The sequence below is a fragment of the Sebastes fasciatus genome, chromosome 4 (assembly GCF_043250625.1).
Source record: "Sebastes fasciatus isolate fSebFas1 chromosome 4, fSebFas1.pri, whole genome shotgun sequence".
NCBI classification, from domain to species: Eukaryota; Metazoa; Chordata; class Actinopteri; order Perciformes; family Sebastidae; genus Sebastes; species Sebastes fasciatus.
In genome coordinates, this window is record NC_133798.1 from 28,359,560 (window position 1) to 28,382,918 (window position 23,359).

The following is a 23,359-nucleotide window of genomic DNA, read 5'->3' on the forward strand; positions in this document are numbered from 1 at the left end:
GAGATGTAAATGTGTTTATTGATGAATCTTGTGTTACAGCCAAAACTACAAAATGAGTTAAAACATTCAACAGCATCATCATCATCATCATCATCATCATTCTCCTGCTCAAACCTCCTGGACTTGACCTCCTTCTTTTCCTGTAAGTGCATCAAATATAAACTCTTAACTTCATGATCAGCCGACCCTGTGTTGGGTACTAACATCTCACTGTGTGTTTTCTCTAACAGGCAGAGCTGAAGCTGGTTTTCTACTCAGGAGTCCAGCTCTGGTAAGTTATCAACATTCTCCTCATACAAACACTTTACTTCACAGATTTGGCACTGAGAATTTATTTCTTTAAAAACAAACTAAAAGGTGCAGAAAGTTCACATTTAAGGGAAGTGATAGATTTACTCAGTAACATTCAACCTTGAGGAGGAAGTGGCTTCTCCACATGAAATGTTATTAAAGACGATATCTAAGGATACATCGACACTTTAAGGCAGCAGTTAGACTCCATTTAAAACCTTTAGATTATTTAGTGTTTTTACAGATGATATTCTGAATTCTGGCACTTTGTAGATATAAAAAAAGTCTGAGTCAGTTGAGATATGAATGAAAATGGCAGGAAACATAAACCACTAGAGTGCGGAGAGCTGGGCGGAGCTGCAGGTTCCACCAACGTCTCTTTAGTTAACAACTTATGGCGCATTAACACCAAGAGAGAAGCAAACTTTTTGCGCAGTGTGATCCAAACTTCATTCAAAAAACAAGCATTTTAAAAGTTATTTGTCGTCTTGCGGACAGACCTGACAAAGTATGAATTCAGACTAACTACAAATTGGCATTATGTAGTTATTTCGGCATCCTTTTGATCCGTTTACAACGTCGCTGCCGTATTTATGCCTAGATGACTTTATGTTGAGTGTTGATGGAGCAGCTGCATAGCCTGGCACTGATCCATCCAAACTCCATTCAGAAAACAAGCATTTTAGAAGTTGTTTGATTGTCGTCTTGGTAACAGACCTGACAAAGCATGAATTCAGACTTTTTACAAATCAACATTATTATGTAGTTATTTCAGCATCATTTTTTATCTGTATATTTGATCTGTTTATTGCAGTTAAATCACTGCACAATCTGTTTATTTTGGGTTCATACCGCAGTAGTGACGTGTGGCTGGTAGATACAGTCAGTGCAATGGCACTGTATGTGAATACAGCTTTCCGCCGGGTGATGTTATGATCCCAGACACGACGGTGTTTGGTTTTCTTACATATCTGGGACTTCACCAACATATACAAAGCAGCAACAGAGGTTATTTCTTCCATGGTTGATGGAGGAAATGGGGGAAAGAAAAGTTGTTGGTATCTATGGAGACAAGCATCTAGTGTGAATGAACACAAATGATACCGGCGGCCCAACTCGCGAGAGTAAATCGAGGCGAAAATTTGCTTCTCTCTTGGTGTGAATGCAACTTTAAATGTTTCTCAACATAACAGAGACGGGAGTCTCCTGGATGATTTAATGACACTGAGTTACGTTGTGACCATCAGATATAAATCTCCTGCTGAATTCATGTAAAACTTGTACAAACATCTGTAACGTGAACACAGAATGAGAGAAACCTGCAGCTTCTCCCAACTCTAACTACGGTTTCATCACATCCAACAGTGTCCATATGAAAACATGTTTAACCTGAACTACTAACAGACCTCACGGTCAGAGTGTCAGTAGATGTGGATCCATTTATGAGGTGTCAAACGATCTGACCAAACCTCTGAACACTGACCATTCACACAGGCGTTACACATGTGACATACCATAGGCGTTTAGTGCAACATACGCCACACCTGCCTGTACATGTCACTTCATGTTATATCAACACATTACACCTGATAGATAACTACGCGTGCATATAGCCCTCTTTTCTGTTAGTAACCATGATGAGGAATTTAGTGGAGGCAAAATAATTCTCCCAACATGTTAGTTAACGCTGGCTAGCAAGTATTGTTGGCTTGTTTTTTTAACAATGGCTGAAGAAAATACTAGTTTCTCTCAATATGTCCTGTCACTCACTCTTCAGGATCACAAGTGTTGGCTGAGAAAGTGAACATTAACCAATGGGACCACCAACGGCGAAGCGTTTCAGAGATGGAGAGAAAGGGTTGCTAATAGTTTAGCCTTCTGCTAACCTCAGCCAATGGCTCACGGCTGCGGTTAGCAGAAGGCTAAATATTAGCAACATTTACTCTCCATCTCTGAAACGCTTCTCCGATATTGTAGCTCGCTAGAGCCTCGAATCACAGTTTGTCATCTCAAATGTTTGTGATATCTGGATTCTGGCACCCAACAACACAGCAAGATGTCATTTTAGATGTGTAACTTTAGCCCACTGCTAGTGTTAGCCTCCAGTCTTTCCTTTGTTTAGCCTCCAGCTAACACCGTGATGTCATCATGACGTTGACACTAAAAGGGTCTATACGCAAGCCTAGATATCTTCTTCAACTGAAGCGTAGTATGTTTCTCGCCAAAGTACAGGAATATACGCACTTTAGCCGTAGCAGGTACGCGGTGGATGTACTGTGCGTTAGTTGGCTGATTGTTTGACACCTAATACCGTTAAGTCTATGTACACACACACACACACATGCGCGCACACACACACACACAAACAAACACACACACTGTTTTCAGTCTGCTTCACATTAATCTACATCTGTTATGTTACAGCATATCGTCGTCCCTCCAGCCTCCTGACCTCTACGTGCCCTCTGCGTGTCCACCCCATCACCTCATCCTCAGAGGTCAAAGGTCAGTCTACTGTTTCTGTTGTCTATTGTGACGTCTCTATGGTAACCAGGTCGTGGCGGGCTCAGAGTTTAGCTGCTGACGGCTGCTACAGTCCTCCTGAGAGCTGTCTCCGCTCACCGCCGCCCCCTGATGGGAAGTCTATGTAAGTGCAAGTTTCTTCTTAACTCCCTGATTGGCTTCAGTGTCAGGTTCCTGTCCTCTAATTGGCCAGCCAGCAGGGCACCTCGCCACACCTGGAAAAAGAGGAACAAAGAGTAAGCATGTTTAATCTTTTATTTGATGCACTGGAGGTTTGTGGGTTTAAATGGTCCAGTTAATTAATTTCCTGAAGTACAAAGACCGGGGTGGTGGTTCCCATTTTTAAAAAGGGGGGCGATGAGGTTGTGCTCCAATTATATCGTTTGTAATGAAGCACCACATTTTTAGGTGATCAAAAGTATAGGAACAGGTAGACTTAAAATAGATTAAAGTGAATAATACTTAATATTTAGTTGCAAATCCTTTGCTTGCAATAACTGCATCAAGCCTGCGACCCATTGACATCACCAAACTTTTGCACTCTTCTTTTGTGATGCTTTGCCAGGTTTTCACCGCAGTGGCTCCGATTGATTTTCCATCTTCTCTCTGCTTCTAAATTGCTTGCTTTTCTCCCATAAACAGCTCTCTGGTCTTCATGTTGGTTACACCTTTTTAACTATAACTGCAGTCTGCACAGGCAAAACCCAAAGCTGAAACTGAGAGTAGACATTCAGCGCTATTTATTGTTTGAATGATCAATGTAATCGGACACACCTGGGCAACAAAAAACACCCGTCAGTCACTTGTTCCAATAAACTTGCTCACTTGAAAAATGGGTGGGTTCAAACAAAAGGTGCTATCTTCTATGTTAACAGATCTAGATGTACATACCTGAAAATAGAAGCTGAAATACTGATCTCTTGTCTCATATTCATCTTTTGATGTCGATCCCAAATGTTTTCATCCATCCATCCATCTTCAACCGCTTATCCGGGATCGGGTCGCGGGGGCAACAGCTCCAGCAGGGGACCCCAAACTTCCCTTTCCCGGGCCACATTAACCCGGGAAAGGGAAGTTTTCAGTGTATAGCAAAATAAAAGAATTGGCCTCGCTGTTCCAATAGTTTTCGAGGGGATTGTATATTTATGTGTGTACCTCTCTCTCAGCGTGGGCTGGCTGCTCAGGAAGCTCAGCTGCTGCTCCAGACGACAAACTCTGAAGGCGAGATAGCAGGACGACAGGACCAACAGGAAGACACTGAGGGACATATAGGAGAACATATATCACAGATCACATGTACACCCTTCAATCAATAAACATGCTCACTAGTAATAATACATAATAGTATGTCGAAAGATTTGATGAAAAAAGTCTTAGTATAGTATGTCGGAAAATGTCACCAAAAAAATTTATAATTTAGTATGTTGAAAAATGTCATGAAAAAAAAGTCTTAGTATAGCATGTCATAAAAAAATTCATTGTATAGTATGTAAAAAAATGTCATAAAAAGTCATAGTATAGTATGTCGAAAAAGTTCGAAAAATTTCACCAAAAAAAGTAATAGTATACTATGTCGAATAATTTCATGGAAAAAAAGTCATAGTATAGTATGTCACAAAATTTCATGGAAAAAAAGTCTATAATATGTTGAAAAATTTAAAGGAAAAAAGTCATAGTATAATATGTCGAAAAATTTCACGAAAAGTAACAGTATAGTATGTCGAAAAAGTTTGAAAAATATCATGAAAAAAAGTCTTAGTATAGCATGTGATAAAAACATTCATTGTATAATATGTAAAAAAAATCATAATAAAGTCATAGTATAGTTTGTCCTAAAAAGTCATGAAAAAAAAACTTATGTCGAAAAATGTCATGGGGAAAAAAGAAGAGTATTGTACAAAGATAAAAAGTGATAGTATAGCATGTTGAAAAACTTTCTAAAAACATCACAGTATAACATGTCATAAAAAGTCATAGTATAGTATGTCATCAGTCATAATACAGTTTGATTAGTACACTTTTTGTGACATATATCAGGGTTCTCAAAGCTTTCATGACTGAGTGCCTGCTTAGGGAGCGAGCATATGATTCAGGACCTCAGGCTAGTAGCATCAGCGCTGATGACAGAACGTAATTCCTGCAACTATCGCGAGGTGCCTCCAGTTACCACGACAACCAGTAGCTTTCTAAAAATTGTAATTCCTAAGCTGACAGATGCTTGTTAGGGGGGTTGCAGTTGGACGCAGTAGCCGAGTAGTGTTTTAAATAAGAGCTATTGAAAGTGAAAGTATTGAAATGAACCATGGATGATTAAAATATGATACATTTCATGTCATGTTATATATTGCATGTGGCCATGTGAAAGATTTTCAACCAGCAGGTGGCAACACAGACCAACAATAAAATATAGTTCACAGTTCTGAGACAAAACTGGAAAATACAGAAGATTCTAAACACACCTGAGATTTACTAAAACTACTAATACTGATTAGTAATATTTACACACCCACTGTTGTTCTCTGTGTATTCTGAAGGTTTTGGAGGTTTTTAGTGCCATTTCTATCATTTGTATGTGTTTTTAGTCAAATCCTGGATGTTTTTGGGTGATAAATTTATGTATTTGAGGTATTTTTTAATAGAGCTCCTGAACACAATAAACTGCATATTTAAGTTATTGAGTCCACAAGATTTAGGGAAAAAACACTCTGGGGTGTCTGTAGTTTTATTAACTATTTTTCAGATTTTTGTTTCTGGAGGATTGTGAATGTGTTTTCTGGGTATTTTGTTGTACTTTCTGTGTACTGTGGTACTCACAGCAGGATGGAGAGTTTCAGCAGCTGGTACTCCACGTGACCCAGTTCAGGTACTGGTTCTGTCAGCAGGATCTTTCTGATCTCGGATCTCTCTGTTTCCAGACTGCTGTCTGCACACAGACACAAGAAAACAGCTTAATCGGCATGTTAGGCATCTCAGCACCTCACTGTCTGTAACTCAGGCAAAGAGTCTAGAAGCAAAGACATGAAACTCTGATGCTTTTTTGACAACAGCCACCAGATAGCGCTGCGGCAGCACTGATGCCATTTTGGACTGAAAACGCCAATGAGTGTGTGTCCATGGATGTATAAAGAGATGTCTGTAAATCGGAGGATATAAATCAACTTGGCAGAAGCGTAGCTCTGCTGCTGGGCGCTGATGGAACGAACTATTGACTTTCACTTCTTATCAATATACGTTCTTTGACTCGAGGGGGGTTCCTGTGACTGTTGATTGACAGGTGGGCGGGCCTACCTGTGTGCGTGATGAAGGGCGTGTCTGCAACGAGGCCGGGGGAGGAGCTTCCCAGCAGGTCTGGGAGGGACGAGGAGACGGCGGGGAGCGAGGGCTTCCTCCTCCACTTCAACACCTCTGGAAACTCGTCCTGACAGAGAGAGGACAGAAAACAGACAGTCAAGACTTCATGAACTTTCAACATCAAATCTCATGTTCAGACTCAAACCAGCAATGAATTTAGCCTGATATCTCCCCTATAGTACCCAGAAAAGTCACTATTTCCACCTGTTTGATAAAAAACTACGGAGAGCAGCTGTTTTAGGAAATCACTGAGAACTTTTTCCTCTGGGTCGATCATGTGCTGTCTACTCCACTTTACAGTATTTCAGCCAGAACCTGAAGGCAGCACGGGGAAAGCCTCTTATCCAGGGAGCATGATGGGGTCACCGAGGGTCACCACAGGACCAAAACAACAGATCCTGGTATTCAGCTAAGCCTGTTTTCACTGACTGGTGACTCATATCTAATACATCAGCTTTCATCATCACACTGGAGACTCAGTTCTGCTTCTGATGGGTTTTTATATCTCCCACATTAACGGGATGTGTTTCTCTTCTTTCTGTATTCAGCATGTCTATAAATACAGCTGAATGTGACGTTACAATGGACAGAAACTGTCTATAAATACAGCTGAATGTGACGTTACCATAGACAGAAACTGTCTATAAATACAGCTGAATGTGACGTTACAATGGACAGAAACTGTCTATAAATACAGCTGAATGTGACGTTACAATGGACAGAAACTGTCTATAAATACAGCTGAATGTGACGTTACAATGGACAGAAACTGTCTATAAATACAGCTGAATGTGACGTTACAATGGACAGAAACTGTCTATAAATACAGGTGAATGTGACGTTACCATGGATAGAGAGCTGGGCTCCTCCAGGTACTGCTTCAGACTCAGACTCTTCCCGTTCACCTACAAACAGACAAACAGGAAGTCAGGATGGAATATTTTCTGTGATATAAACAGGTATTATTGTCTTCTGTGTGTCTGATGCACTGACCTGCAGGTGAGTGCAGATCCTCCGGAGGACGTCGTAGACGCTGTCTCTGGACAGCAGGGACACAAACACGTACTGCAGAGAGACACACAGGTTACGGTACAAACTGTTCTATCATGCTAATACACCAGTTAATGTCTGTGCTAACACGCCAAAACCAGCATTCATATCTCTCATTGCATCTCATTCATTTATCAGATTAAACATCCTCAAACTGCAGTCTGACAGTTTAAAGCTGAGTCTGACAGCGTTTTGTGTGCACGTAAATTCAGTTCCATTAAAAAAGGTCTTAAAGGTTTTAAATATGGTTAAAGAAGGTTTTGAATATTTTTTTAGTTCTAACTTTTGTCAGGAGATTTTTTTACACCTCTAAACTAAAATGTGATTAATAAATTTTTTCTTGGTTAATCCATTCAATTATTTTCTGCCACTTATCAGAGTCCATGTCAACTTAATAAATTAATTAAGTAGTGTAATGTATTTAATAAATAATTGTAGGTTGTCCCTTAAGGTTTTTTGTCATTCTTTGACTGGTTTGACAGTGAAGAATGTATTAAATGTAGGGCTGTCAATCAATTAAAATAGTTAATCGCGATTAATTGCAAATTAATCACACTTTTTTTTTTTATCTGTTCAAAATTTACCTTAAAGGGAGATTTGTAAAGTATTTAATACTCTTATCAACATGGGAGTGTAAAATATGATGCTTTATGCAAATGCATGTATATATTTATTATTGGAAATCAATTAACAACACAAAACAATGACAGATATTGTCCAGAAACCCTCACAGGTACTGCATTTAGCATAAAAAATATGCTGAAATCACAACATGGCAAACTGCAGCCCAACAGGCAACAACAGCTGTCAGTGACTTCTACCCATAAAGCCCATTTTCATTCATATATCTGGAGGTCAGAGGTCAAGGGACCCCTTTGAAAATGGCCATGACAGTTTTTCCTCGCCAGAATTTAGCACAGGTTTGGAGCGTTATTGAGCCTCTTTTGTGACAGCTAGTATGACATGGTTGAAACCAATGGATTCATCAGGTTTTTTAGTTTCATTCGATACCACTATCTTCACTCTAGCTTTAAAACTGAACCTGCTGCAACCTAAAAATAACAAGTTGTGTTAAAGAAATTAGTGGCGTTAAAACAAATTTGCTGTGACAGCCCTAATTAAATGTCATTCTATGTGGTATTAAAAAATCCTTAAATTTATTTTGATAAACCCTAAACTCTGCAGGATCCTTAGACAAGCTGGCCGCCACCCTTAAACTTTATATTTCATTTTTATTTTCATCCATCCAGTCATGTTTGTGCTTGAATAAAAAGCAACACTGAGCTGGAACTGAGGACTTTTGATACAACAAAAATGATCCGTAAGTCAAAGTAAAGCAGGAAGTAGAGCCTCCGTCTTATATGTGTAATAATGTTGTAATATTGTGGTGTCTCCGGTGTGTAATCGTCCTGTCTGGTACCTTCTGAGCGGTATCCATGGTGATAGCCAGGCCGTTTGGCACCAGGCCGGCCGTCTTGTGTTTCTTCACCAGCCGAACGGACACCACCGGTATACACACCTGCAGGAAGATAATCAAATACAACATTTTAGTTTGAAAGTCAGAGCAAACACTTCCTGTTGCCTCTTCTGCTCGACAGCTCTCGAGCAAGGCACCTCATCATCAAAGATTTTATTCAAGTACTTAAATACAACTCTGAGGTACTTTACTTGAGTATTTCCATCCTCTGCTACTTTATACTTCTACCCCTCTACATCTCAGAGGCAAATATTGTACTTTTTACTGCACTACATTTATTTAATAACTTTAGTAACTTTACAGATTCAAAATATTAAAACAAAATCTAATTAACTAATTAATGCTGATATATTATTATAAATTAAACTACCAGCAGTATATAAAGTCATTAAAAGTAGTTCCACCTTTACCAGCTGCAACATTAAAGTGTTGAACACATTAATGCATCAATATTTATAATACAATATTATATTATAGATTATTCTGCATACTTGTACTTTTGGTACTTCAAGTATATTTTGATGCTAACACATTTGTAGTTTTACTTAAGTCAATTTATGAATACACTTTTGTATTGGTACTTTTACTGAAGTATCTTATTTGAGTACTTCTTCCTCCTCTGCTGTTTCGGGGTACAGACTGTAGTTTTATGACAGTTTTCTCCTGAATGATCCTGAGGTGACCTTTCACCTGGACTCAACAGAATAAACTACCGTCTAGACCAAACACATACAGAACATAATACATGTTGACTCAGTGAAGTCATATGGGGATCATGTATGTAAAACTGGACCTTTATCTTTCTAAATGTTCCTGTCGTGCTGACGACTACACGACACTGTTTTAAGGACGAGAACGAGGCTTTACCAAACTGAAATCAATAATTCTGTCTTAAACAAACAGACTTTTCATCTCCAGCTGACAAAGAAATCAAGGCTTCTAGCTTTCTGATTTTGAGTATTTTATTATTATAGATTTTTAATATTTTATTGTTGTCATTTTTAGTTTTTTTTGTGTTTTAGTTTTCTATGTGAAGCACTTTGGGCTGCATAATTGTATGAAAGGTGCTATATAAATAAATAAAGTTGACTTCCGTCAACTGTCACCTCATCACTGAACCCACTGACGGCCTTTTACTATTTTTTTTTCCAAATTAAGAATTTTCCAAATTGTAATTAAAAGCTACGATATGTATGTATGTAAGGTTTTGTTTTAGATGTGTTTCATGTAATGCATCAAACATTGGAACACAGTTCATTGCAGTGAATTTTTTTTATTATTATATTTTGATAAATTTGTTATATGGAGATACATATAAATATGTATTAATATAAATATTTATTAATAACAATATTGTAATTGATTTAAAACATATTACGTTATGTGCATTTGGGTTTAAAAGATTCCTGGTTGAGGTCTTAAAAAGTATTCAATTTGATTTAAAAAGTCTGCAGATCTCCTAACTAAGCTCAGCTCAGCTAACCTAAACTACGAGAGAACAGCAGTACAAGTCAATCCTACTACAGTGACCTTTGACCTGCAGATGTATTTTAGCATACTAGTTCACAATGTGTTGTTCTCATCGACATATTCAGTTTCTGTTGTCATATAAACAGTCATTTCTGTGCTACTACGCTGACATGATGATTTTATATTCACAAAGTTGTTCGACACTGGTTATAATGGAAATCACAGAGAAAGCTAACAGGAAGTGGTCTTAAACTGGACGAGTTTTCAGCTTCGTCCAGCTCGGAAAGAGTTTTTTAAAAGCTTGTTTTAATTTGAAAAATCACAAAGTCATCATCAGTGGACATCGAGCTTAAAGGGAACAGGTGGTCTGAGATGGACCGACGGCTTCTTCACTCACCTTGATGTCTTTACCAAACAGGTTTGCGTAGAAACACAACCAGTTCCTGGAGATGTAGAGTCGTCCCTGCAGCAGGATGTCTCGCAACAACGCACACGAATACACTACAGAGGAAGAAGAGAGCAGGGAGACAGGTGCGTCAGACAGGAAGACAGAGAGACAGTTAACTTATCAAATGTTTTCATCAGGAGCTGGAAAAAAATATAAAAACATCTGTCTATGGAAACAACATAGGAGCTAACACCAGGTCAGAATGGGGTATAGATCAGACAGCTGATAGGCGGCTGATAGACGGCTGATAGACGGCTGATAGACAGCTGATAGACAGCTGATAGAGAGATACAGCTGTGGTGAAACATCTGTCCTGTCAGTCAGTGTTACCTTTCATCAGGATCTCCTCTTTAGGAACCGTCTGGAACAGTTTGTGGTACTGAGAGTTGTACTTGCTGACAGTCTGTGGAGGCAGCAGGAGGAACACAGTTAGTCACACACATTCACATACAGCTCGTTATGGAATTAATAATCATGTCATTTGGTGTCACTTGGTTGAAATCAATATAATAATTGATTTGAATGTCATTATTACAGAGAGAACTTGGACTGTTGTTGCTGAAGGTAAGGTAAGGTAACAGGTTCTGCAGCCGCCAGGCGCTGTTGGTGTTCCCTGTGTGGACCGACCGTTGGCGAATGTACGAGAGAGAGACCTGAGACAACAACACCGACGTTTCACCGACATCGATGTTGTTCAGTTGATTCATCTGATTTATTGATCTCAGCATGCCCTTGTGTAAAATAGTTCTCCCTGCTTATACATTTCTATGCATATTATTTCAACATATGCATCTCTATAGATATTTATATCTATGTGCATCTCTCTTCAGCTTTCTTTTTGGGCGATAATATCGTATATCGTTGTTTTCCTTAAAGCAATAACGTCAGTAGGGGAATTTCAATATCGCCCAACCCCTAGTTTTGACTGCAGGATGTTTACGTGTAACAGAGTATTTTACATTGTTGTATTAGTACTTTTACCATGGTAAGATTTGAATACTTCTAATACAAACTAAACCACTACTTTCATGAATATTCATGCTCAGTATTGTTTTGATTCCTGATATGTGGGTCAGACGTTACATCATCTAAATACACCTGTGTGTCTTTATTCTCTGTGAGACTTCCTGCCTTCCTGTTCCTGTCTGAAACAACAAAGACTGAATCAACAGAAAGCAGCAGAGGCAGCTCGACGCCGGCTGCTCCACCTGAAGAGACGGCTGGGACATTCAGGTCAAACTACAAGCTTTGACACCAAAGAAGTTTTATAGAAGACATTAAGTCATTGATCTTTCATTTTCTCTTGATACTGGAGTTTCAACTCCTACTTCCAGAGGTCAGTTTAATATTTGAAACTAGGGCTGTTGAAGTTAACACGATAATAACACGTTAACGCAAATTCGTATTAACGCCACTCATTTCTTTAATGTATCAATTCAATCGATCTTGTGGAGGTTGTAGTGGGCTCAGTGTTTTGAGTTGTTAATTGATTTCCAATAATGAATATATACATATATTTGCATAAAGCAGCATATTTGTCCACTCTCATGTTGATATATACTTCATTTAATTTATATATTTTATATATATATATATATATATATATAAATTAAATGAAGTATTGACTGAGTTAATCTTTGCATGTAAACTATTAATAAAAAAACGATACAGGGTTTTTGAGAATCTATACAATATCACAACACATCGTTTTTTCCGATATATTCTTACACCCCTACTGTTTAATGAGTACTTTTGCCTTTGGTACGAATATTTTGATCCCAATACTTTTGTACTTTTACTTAAATACAATTTTGGATGCAGGACTTTTATGTGTAGCAGTATTTCTACACTTTGGTGTTACTACTTTTACTGAAGTTAAAGATCTGAGTACTTCTTCCACTACTGGTGTTTTTGTGGTCTCATCACAGATATCAAGGAGATTTCTGTAGAATAAATAGCATTCACGTTTCTTTCTTCCTTGTGTCTCCTGTGAATCCCATCCGTGCTATGTTTGCATCTGGTACTCAGAAGTGGAGAGTTTTCCGCGCAAAACTGATCATTGCAAATGAGTAAATAGTAAATGGTGCTGGGTTTCAGAATGTGTTAGAAGCTGCAGTAAATCTGTAGCTCTGTGTTAAATATAGGTCTCATATCTGAGATTTAATCTGGGAACTCGGATGTCTGACGGTCGACTGTAACCGCACACACACACACACCCCTGACCGTGTTCCCATGGAGACGAGACAGACGCCGGAAACTTCTGCAGAGACTTAAAAAAAGATTTGAAAGGACTCCTGCTGGTCGACCGTCATCTCTGGACGTCTGGAAACAACTACAGAGCTGCCTGTGTGTGTGTGTGTGTGTGTGTGTGTGTGTGTGTGTGTGTGTGTGTGTGTGTGTGTGTGTGTGTGTGTGTGTGTGTGTGTGTGCGTGCGTGCGTGCGTGCGTGTGTGTGTGTGTAGGTGTGTGTAGGTGCGGTGAGTGTTTGTGTTGCTGAGTGAAGGACTCACTGATCCTCGGTAACACTTCTTCACGTCTTCGTAGGTCAGGTCATCGATCAGCTGCAGCCTGCAGGACACAACACATTACATCTCATGTCATTATTCTGTCAGAACAGACAAGAACCACAGTTTCTGCAGAGAAGAACCAGGACGTATAAAGATCGACTAACGCAGCGTAGGGAGGAGGTCGGGGTGGATGGGCGGGTAAACACCAGACCCAGGAGACTGCTGTTCGTGTCCCGTGTAAGACCAGAAGTCAACGATTGATTTATTTGTCACGTAACTTCCGTAGTTATTTAACCCAGACCAACATCTACTCCTAACACTAACCAAGTTGTTTCCTGTGAAGATGGTAGTTTATTTTGAAAAGACTGTAATTGTCATGTGTTGCTGGATATTCTGAGGAAAACCCACAAAAAATAAGGAATGACTTTTTGTAAAATATCATACGAACTGTTGGTTATTCATATGCCACATTTTGATACCAGCAGGACTGGGACGATACACCTATCTCCAGATTCAATACTATCACGATACTTGTGTGCTTATTCGATATGTATTGCAATTTTTAAGTATTGTGATTCTACAAGTATCGCAATTCAGTATTCTGATTTATTGTGATTTTTTGTTAACTTTTTTAACACTAGACCATGGGGGAAAAGTTGAATCATACACTTGTAGGGACTTTTACTTTGGAAAATCTCTGAAATTAATCCAGTAAAAATGTTTGATTTTCAGCATGTATGTAGTCAGAGATGTCCTGAAGTCAAATATATCAGTCATTGTCAGGAATTATTTATTACATTTCTTCCAGCAACCCAAAAATCAAAGAATAAAGACATTTCCCTCACAAATTAGTGTGATTTTCTTTTTAATTTATAAGGGACATGTAATATACTTAATATACTTCTGGTGAATATAATCCAATCAATCATATTTCCATATATGTATTTTGTATATACAGTTCCCTTTGTTAACATCTTATTTTGAAAACCAGACGTAGTCACACGTGTAAACTTCCTCTAACTTCTTCAAGGTGGTCTCTAGCTCTCCCGTCAGCTCCGTTCTCTTTATACATCCATGGTCAGCTCCATCGGGGCCGTTTGAATGCATTTAACATAAATGTCAGTATATGGGTGCTCTACAGTTGTAGCGTCGGCCCATTTGACCACGGAGATGAGAGTGACGGCCGGCTTGACCTCACGTTACCTCAATACGATAACGTTTCCTGTCCGTGACAGAGTTAGCATGCAGCTTTAGCCATGATGTCTCTGCTTTTTCTGCAATGTGTGATACCTCAATTGTTTCAATACTTTACTGGATGTTACCACTTTGGATTTAACATGGGAGGGTGCAGGTCGTATCCACGCTGACCCTCCAACGTTTTCTACTCTCTCGTTTCAGCTCGCTGCGGTTTGTTTGGGTTGATGGATACAGAACGGATATGACGTCACGTTACCCAAGCAGCATATTTGTCCACTCCCATGTTGATAAGAGTATTAAATACTTGACAAATCTCCCTTTAAGGTACAATTTGAACAGATAAAAAAACGTGCAATTCATTTGCAGTTAATCTCGATTCAACATTTTTATCAATTGACAGTGCTAGTATTCAGCTATACGTTATGTTTTGTATGTTTTTAGACTGTGGTGTTTCTACTTTTACTGAGTACTTCTTCCACCAGTCATCATTATTAACAGTGTAAATGTGAAAAACGGGAACTGGAAAAGGAGTGAAAATTCCCATCAGCCACTGCTTTTAGTTCGGTACACTGGAGAGTTCAATCTGTGTGTGTGTGTGTGTGTGTGTGTGTGTGTGAAAGGACCTATTGTCCACAAGAGCTACTGGGAGGCAGATACACACACACACACACACACACACGCTCACACACACACACACACACACACACACACACACACACACACACACACACACACACACACACACACACACACACACAGATAAAAGGAGTAATTATGCAAACAGTGACTCTGAATGGAGAAAGTGGAGCAGAGAAACAGGTCGTGTTCACACTCAGCAGACACATCTGAACATCTCATGTTTGCATGTCAAACAGTTGAAATGACGCTCAACAGTTTCAGAGTGTCGTGTGGTTGAACAGATAACAACACGTCTGGATCTTCTCAGTCTCAGATGTTTAAAGTTTGAATCCTTATAATTTAATAATTATAAATATAATATTAATAAATAGAGCATACATGGAACTTAAACGGATATAAATTTTTTTAGGTGAGCTTTTCTTTTAGGTAGCTAAAATATGTTTTTTTGCAGTGTACTGCTTTGCTCCGGTACTGGTACTGCTGTCTTTGTCTCCAAGCTGGGGGCACGCCGACCGTCACCTACTGTAAGAAATACACCTGCTGTGGATAAGTACCTCATACAACCCCACTGAGAAACACCTGAACTATCCCTTTAAAGGGACAGTGTGTAGGATTTAGTGACATCTAGTGGTGTGGTTGCAGATTGCAACCAGCTGAGTCCCCCTCCTCTCACTCCTCTCTTTCCAAGACTGCGGTAACGTGAGCCGCCGAGTGGCAAACCGCGGTAACGCCGTTCTCCTCGCTCAGAGGCCGTCCTTAATGTAGGAGCCATGAACGACCTCAGAAAGGAGTCATGTTTGTAGTCATGTTAATTAGGGTTATGATCAGTGGCGGCTGGTGGATTTTTTTTTGGGTAGGGCCAATCAATTTCAACAAACGCCGGTCTGTTGTTTTATGCTGAGTCCAGGAGGTTGATCTGGGCCCAGTTGTTTCACCAGGAGTTTCTCCGCCAAAGTCCTTCTCTCAAACGGGTCTTGGAGGAGAGATTTGATCGAGTTAGGGTTGAGTCTTGCAAGAGTAGCGCTACTAGTGCTTGGCTGTTCCATTGTCATGCCGTTAAAATGGGCTGTGAGAGAAGAGAAGTGGAGAGAAGCGAGAGACGAGAAGACAAGATCACGCGAGAACTGACATGAGCCCTGACGAGAACAGAGAGAGACACACGTGAACGTGCGCGCGCACACCATGGGCCAAATCAGTTTGGCCCTCCCGGAAGTCTTTTTTACGGCGCTGATTGGATGAATTGTATGTCATTCATGCTTGTAATCATATATCTTTAATCAGTGATTGGCTGTACTGCTTATTAGACCCGCCTTCCTTGGGCCAAATCCATTTGGCCCCAGAAAGTGCACGTGCAGCAGAGCAGCTGAGAGGTGCACTAGCAGAGAGTTCAAGGAGGAAAGCAGATATTTGGCGCAGTTATCCTATTTTACAAATATTACGGGTATATTCCATAGGTCAAAAACACACATATTGACAATTTTTATAATTTTTATAATTTATAATTTTATAATTTTTTTTTTTTTTTTTGGTGGCTCAAGGTGGGTGGGGCCAGGCCCCGTGGCCCTCTATTGGCCGGCCGCCACTGGTTATGATGGTTTATATGTTTTGGTATTGGGGTTAGTGTTTGTGATATTGTCATTTATTATTATGTGATCTGGGAGATTTGGGTCACATAGATATGGGCGCCGCTCATAGTTATTATAATCAGCTGGTCACCCGGATGCCGGAGGAAAGAGAGGTTGAGTGGGTCGCCATTTTCTTTGTTGACCGCTATTTTCTTTTGATCGCTGTTGATTATCCTGATTTTGCCACGACGTAGGAAAGCACAGTGCTATCGCCAAATGAGTGACAACTTTGTTCGGCTCATTTTCTGTGTTGCATGACGGCATGGTGGAATTAGCAAGCTAAGCTAGCTAAGTAGCCAGCCGTCCGACCAGCGGGCTGGTGGCCAACGGCAGCGCTGTAAGGATAAATTGAGGGCGTATGTAAATCTTTGGATGCCTATAGTTAACTACACTTCAGTAAAGAGTCGTACAATATCGGCTCATGGCTGCGGTTAGCAGAAGGCTAAATATTAGCAACTCTCCATCTCTGAAACGTTTCTCCGATATTGTAGCTCGCTAGAGCCTCGAATCACAGTTTGTCATATCAAATGTGTGATATCTGGATTCTGGCACCCAACAACACAGCAAGATGACATTTAAGATGTGGAGCTTTAGCCCACTGCTAGTGTTAGCCTCCAGTCCTTCCTTTGTTTAGCCTCCAGCTAACACCGTGACGACACTAAAACCTATAGATCCTCTGAAATGTTACACACTGTTCCTTTAAATAAAAGTAAACGGTGACACACAGCTAATAAGCTACGATAGCTTTGCTCTATTTTGGACTCTCCGTCCCCTCAAAGTTCAACACATTCACGCAGCTTTATGTCCATTAGGATTCAGATCACAGTGACATTTCTCCGTTTAGAATCGTGGTGTGTGTTTTAGTGTGTTTGGTTGTTTGTGGGTTTTAAAGGGAACATTAGCTTCCTGTCAGCAGAGGTGATTTAAGGCTTTACACCAGCTACACACACACACACAGACACACACACACACACACACACACATACATGCACACACCTCCAGTGTTTTCCCATCAGCCTCTCTGAGCTCTGCTGCCTGGAAACGTGAGCGGACTGCACGTGCTCCAGGCAAACACACACACACACACACACACAGTCAGCCTCTGATTCTGCAGCTTGTGTCGTACGTGACAGGAATAACAGAGCAGTGAGAGACACAGTGAGGCTTTCCCTCTCTGTTTATTGTCTGTCCTGCACGTCTACTCAGCTTTCATCTCCCGCCAAACACACATACACACACACACACACACACCAACACACACCAACACAAACACACACGGTCTTTGTCAGGACTAATGAGGGAGCTGGTTGATTATGAGGAGGAGGGAGTGAATCATCCACATAACGTTTGTTCACTTTCTGTATCACAAGCCGAGTCTCCTGCAGCCTTCCTGTACCAACACACAGGTTATAACTCAGTGTGTGTTTCTGTCCACAACATCTGGATCCACCTGCAGGCCCTCCAGCTGTGAGCTTAGTCCACATCTAGCAGCTGCTGGAGGTTTCTACCTGCAGCCCGACCTACATCTGTTTCCTCAGATCAAAACCTAAACTGCTTCTGTTTCCGGTGAGAACGCAACATGTGAGAGGAAGTATTTAAACACAGAGCTACCATCAGTATTTGGTTTTGTCACAAAAATATCTGTATTGATACTGCAAATAGGTGAGAGCTACACCGGCAGTCACCCAGCTGCTTCCTTCATGCATACTCCTCATATGTAAAAGATTAGCTGCCAACAAAACAGCCAACATATTATAACAATGTCTGTAAATTAATCAAATAGTAAAACTAGGGCTGTGAGTCAATTAAAATAGTTAATCACAATTAATCACACATTTTGTATCTTTTCAAAATTATCTTAAAGGGAGATTTGTGAAGTATTTAATACTCTTATCAACATGGGAGTGGGCAAATGTTAGGGGTGGGAAAATTAATCGATTCACCTATGTCTAGCGATTTTTTTTTTTTTTTACGATTTTGAAATTGATTTATTTAACGCCAGAATCTATATATTTGCTTTATTTGAGTCTATGTGGAGGTAGAAGGAAGTTACCGCTTTTATTTTTGCAGTCTGAGTAACGTGACGTCATATCCGTTTAAAAAACAAGACAAACAAGCCGGCCGCAGCAAGCAGAAACGACAAAGCAGAAAACGTTGGAGGGTCTGCATGGATACGACCTGCAGCCTCACATTTTAAATCCAGCGTGGTAAACACTACACATCCAGTAAAGTATGGAAACACTTTGGGTTTCACACATTGCAGGAAAAGCAGATCTAGACATCATGGCTAAAGCTGCATGCTAACTCTGTCACGGACAGGAAACATTATCGTATTGAGGTAACATGCGGTCGAGCCGACCGTCACTCTCATCTCCGTGGTCAAATGGGCCGACGCTACAACTGTAGAGCACCCATATACTGACATTTATGTTAAATACATTCAAACGGCCCCGATGGAGCTGACCATGGATGTATAAAGAGAACGGATCTGACGGGAGAGCTAGAGACCACCTTGGAGAAGTTAGAGGAAGTATACACGTGTGGGACTACGTCCAGTTTTCAAAATAAGATGTTAACAAAGGGAACTGTATTTATAAAATACATATATGGAAATAAGATTGATTGGATTATATTCACCAGAAGTATAAAACATTACATGTCCCTTATAAATTAAAAAGAAAATACCACTAATTTGTGAGGGAAATGTCTTTATTCTTTATTTTTTGGTTGCTGGAATTTTTTTTATAAATAATTCCTGACAATGACTGATATATTTGACTTCAGGACATCTCTGACTACATACATGCTGAAAATCAAACATTTTTTACTGGATTCATTCAGATATTTTCAAAAGTAACAGTACCTAGAAGTGCATGATTCAACTTTTTCCAATGGTCTAGTGTTAAAAAAGTTAACAAAATCACAAAATCGAAATAAATCGTAATATCGAATCGCAATACTTATCTAATCGGCACCCAAGTATCGTGATAGTATCGAATCGGGAGATAGGTGAATCGTTCGAGCCCCAGTAAATATGCTGCTTTATGAAAATATATGTATATATTTATTATTGTAAATCAGTTAACAACACAAAATAATGACAAATATTGTCCAGAAACCCTCACAGGTACTGCATTTAGCATAAAAAATATGCTCAAATCATAACATGCCAAACTGCAGCCCAACAGGCAACAACAGCTGTCAGTGTGTCAGTGTGCTGACTTGACTATGACTTGCCCCAAACGGCATGTGATTATCATAAAGTGGGCATGTCTGTGAAGGGAAGACTCGTGAGTACCTATAAATGCTTTGACAGTGGCCAAGACAGTTTTTCCTCGACTGGCTAGTATGACATGGTTGGTACCAATGGATTTCTTAGGATTTCTAGTTTTATATGAAGCCAGTTTCTTCACTCTAGCTTTAAAACTGAGCCTGCTCAGATCGAATGCGTTATTATTGCGTTAACTTTGGCAGCCCTAGTTTTAATTCCATGTTTAAAGCTAGCGACCTCGTCTAGATGGCTGGGGCATAATAAATTTTTTGATGACGTCAGCATAAACGGGTCAATACCCTAACTTCAGAATGAAGTCTAAACTGAGTCAGTGTCGGACTTTGAAAACCAACTATACAGACGTTGCAGTAGTGGTCGCTAGGGGCATTTAACGTTTGTCATGTCGATCAAATAATCATCTCAAGTTAATCAACTTCCAACAACCCAAACAGCCGTGCTGATCTCTTCCACCCTTGTGGCCATTTTTCTCTCTCTGGCATAGAAAGAAAAACGCCCCCATTCTTAATCCTGCCTATAAAAACCCTCACCAATCACTGTGATTGTAGCTAGACTGCAGTTACTCACCTGAAGGGCAAGAGGCAGTGTCCGTCCTCCTCCCTGGGGGGCTCCACCTCATGGGGGTGCAGGACGCTGACATCATCACTCTGCTCCATATTCTCTGACATCATCATTATGGGCCTGGACGGTCAGGAGGGAAGAACAATGTTAGACAACTAGAATATTTCTGTTTGAAGTCACACGTATTTGTACATATTTTTCAGTGTGATGATGTCGGGGATTACACCTCTGTGTCTGCAGATCGCTCCGTCGCCACAGAGCGTTATAAATAAAGCTTTTTAATGTACCACAGTGTTACATCAACGCTATTCTGAAAGACTGTGAAATGATGATCAGGAGGAGAGGGAGAGCGAGGGATGCAGCATCAGATAACCAGCTCTAAATATAGACGTGTGACCAACATCCAGCGAGCTGAAGAAGAAACAAACACGAGAGTGAGGAGACGAGAGGACCAGCTTCACTCTGAAACACAAAACAGAAACACTTCTGTTCCTCTGGTCTACCACCAAAAACTGTCTTTACTTCCATCTTCTTCACAATCTGACAGCTGCTGAGTAAAAACAAAATATACTCATCTGACAACGAGAAGAAGTAAAGTTTACACTGAGTAATAAGGTCGGTTCTGGTTTAATACTGGGGGTTATACCAGAGCTGGTTCTATGGCTACAGTATGACTGAGGTTGTCTAGAGGTAGTACTCTTAACCCTGTGGTTAGTAGTAGAACCAAAAAATACTGTAAAATTACAAGAGATGGTACAAGGACTGGAACTTAGAGCGCTTTCACAACCCAAACTTTTGTCCATTTTAATCAAACTCTGGTGCGGTTCGTTTGGGTAGTTGTATACGCAGTTATCGTACTCTGGTGTGGTTCGTTTGGGTAGTTGTATACGCAGTAATCGAACTCTGGTGCCGTTCGTTTGGGTAGTTGTAAACGCAGTAATCATACTCTGATGTGGTTCGTTTGGGTAGTTGTAAACGCAGTAATCGAACTCTGGTGCGGTTCGTTTGGGTAGTTGTAAACGCAGTAATCGAACTCTGGTGCGGTTCGTTTGGGTAGTTATAAACGCAGTAATCGTACTCTGATGTGGTTCGTTTGGGTAGTTATAAACGCAGTAATCGAACTCTGGTGCGGTTCGTTTGGGTAGTTGTAAACGCAGTTATCGTACTCTGGTGAGCTTCGTTTGGGTAGTTATAAACGCAGTAATCGTACTCTGATGTGGTTCGTTTGGGTAGTTATAAACGCAGTAATCGAACTCTGGTGCGGTTCGTTTGGGTAGTTGTAAACGCAGTTATCGTACTCTGGTGAGGTTCGTTTGGGTAGTTGTAAACGCAGTTATCGTACTCTGGTGAGGTTCGTTTGGGTAGTTGTAAACGCAGTTATCGTACTCTGGTGAGGTTCGTTTGGGTAGTTGTAAACGCAGTTATCGTACTCTGGTGTGGTTCGTTTGGGTAGTTGTAAACGCAGTTATCGTACTCTGATGTGGTTCGTTTGGGTAGTTGTAAACGCAGTTATCGTACTCTGGTGAGGTTCGTTTGGGTAGTTGTAAACGCAGTTATCGTACTCTGGTGAGGTTCGTTTGGGTAGTTGTAAACGCAGTTATCGTACTCTGGTGAGGTTCGTTTGGGTAGTTGTAAACGCAGTTATCGTACTCTGGTGAGGTTCGTTTGGGTAGTTGTAAACGCAGTTATCGTACTCTGGTGTGGTTCGTTTGGGTAGTTGTAAACGCAGTTATCGTACTCTGGTGTGGTTCGTTTGGGTAGTTGTAAACGCAGTTATCGTACTCTGGTGAGGTTCGTTTGGGTAGTTGTAAACACAGTAATCGAACTCTGGTGTTGACCAAAACAGACCTCAGACCATTTCCAAGTGACTAAAATGCAGGCTGTCTATGAGGGCATTCGTTGAGATGGACACAGGTAAACAACAGGTTAACATGAGGGGGAGAGGACTGACCGATGTTTGATTGACATCTGGGCCGAAGAGAACAATATAATATGATAAATAAAGTCCATAAAAACAGTGACGTTTATAAAGTCATTTGAGATAAACTGGAGAAGGGACTCACAGTAGATCAGCAATGAGTCAAAGTGCATGATATATACTGTATATACTTGACAAATCTCCATTTAAGGTACATTTTGAACAGATAGAAAATGTGTGATGTGTGCAATTAATCACAATTAAATATTTTAATAAATTGACAGTCTTAATATATATACTGTATATGATGAATTAGTAAAAGGGTTGTACTGCAGTACGTAATAGACTTAATACTATGATAGTCCTAATATACACTCACCGGCCACTTTATTAGGCACACCTGTTCAATTGCTTGTTAACACAAATAGCTAATCAGCCAATCACATGGCAGCAACTCAATGCATTTAGGCATCTAGACGTGGTGAAGACGACTTGCTGAAGTTCAAACCGAGCATCAGAATGGGGAAGAAAGGGGATTTAAGTGACTTTGAACGTGGCATGGTTGTTGGTGCCAGACGGGCTGGTCTGAGTATTTCAAAAACTGCTGATCACTGGGATTTTCACACACAACCATCTCTAGGGTTTACAGAGAATGGTCCGAAGAAGAGAAAATATCCAGTGAGTGGCAGTTGTGTGGACGAAAATGCTTTGTTGATGTCAGAGGTCAGAGGAGAATGGGCAGAGTGGTTCGAGATGATAAAAAGGCAACAGTAACTCAAATAACCACTCGTTACAACCAAGGTATGCAGAATACCATCTCTGAACGCACAACACGTCCGACCTTGAAGCAGATGGGCTGCAGCAGCAGAACACCACCCGGTACTAGCAAGGTGTACCTAATAAAGTGGCCGGTGAGTGTATATATTGTACATGATGAATTAGTAAAAGGGTTGTACTACTGCAGTACGTACTAGAGTTAATACTATGATTGTATTAGTATTGGTAGTATTATT

General features: G+C 40.3%; 1 protein-coding gene across 1 annotated transcript in view; it reads right to left on the reverse strand.

Annotated features, from left to right (window-relative positions):
- Positions 1–1,860: 1,860 nt before the first annotated feature.
- The window catches only part of gramd2ab (GRAM domain containing 2Ab), a 42,175-nt gene continuing 20,676 nt past the window's right edge, over positions 1,861–23,359 (reverse strand). The window contains exons 2-12 of the mRNA XM_074633415.1: positions 20,435–20,547; positions 13,121–13,178; positions 10,941–11,013; positions 10,560–10,663; positions 8,636–8,734; positions 7,159–7,230; positions 7,011–7,070; positions 6,103–6,232; positions 5,629–5,737; positions 3,970–4,071; positions 1,861–3,029 (exon numbers count right to left, since the gene is read on the reverse strand). Of these exons, the coding sequence (XP_074489516.1) occupies positions 2,996–3,029; positions 3,970–4,071; positions 5,629–5,737; positions 6,103–6,232; positions 7,011–7,070; positions 7,159–7,230; positions 8,636–8,734; positions 10,560–10,663; positions 10,941–11,013; positions 13,121–13,178; positions 20,435–20,541 (948 nt within the window). The 5' untranslated portion in view covers positions 20,542–20,547 and the 3' untranslated portion in view covers positions 1,861–2,995. The remainder of the gene's footprint in view (positions 3,030–3,969; positions 4,072–5,628; positions 5,738–6,102; positions 6,233–7,010; positions 7,071–7,158; positions 7,231–8,635; positions 8,735–10,559; positions 10,664–10,940; positions 11,014–13,120; positions 13,179–20,434; positions 20,548–23,359) is intronic.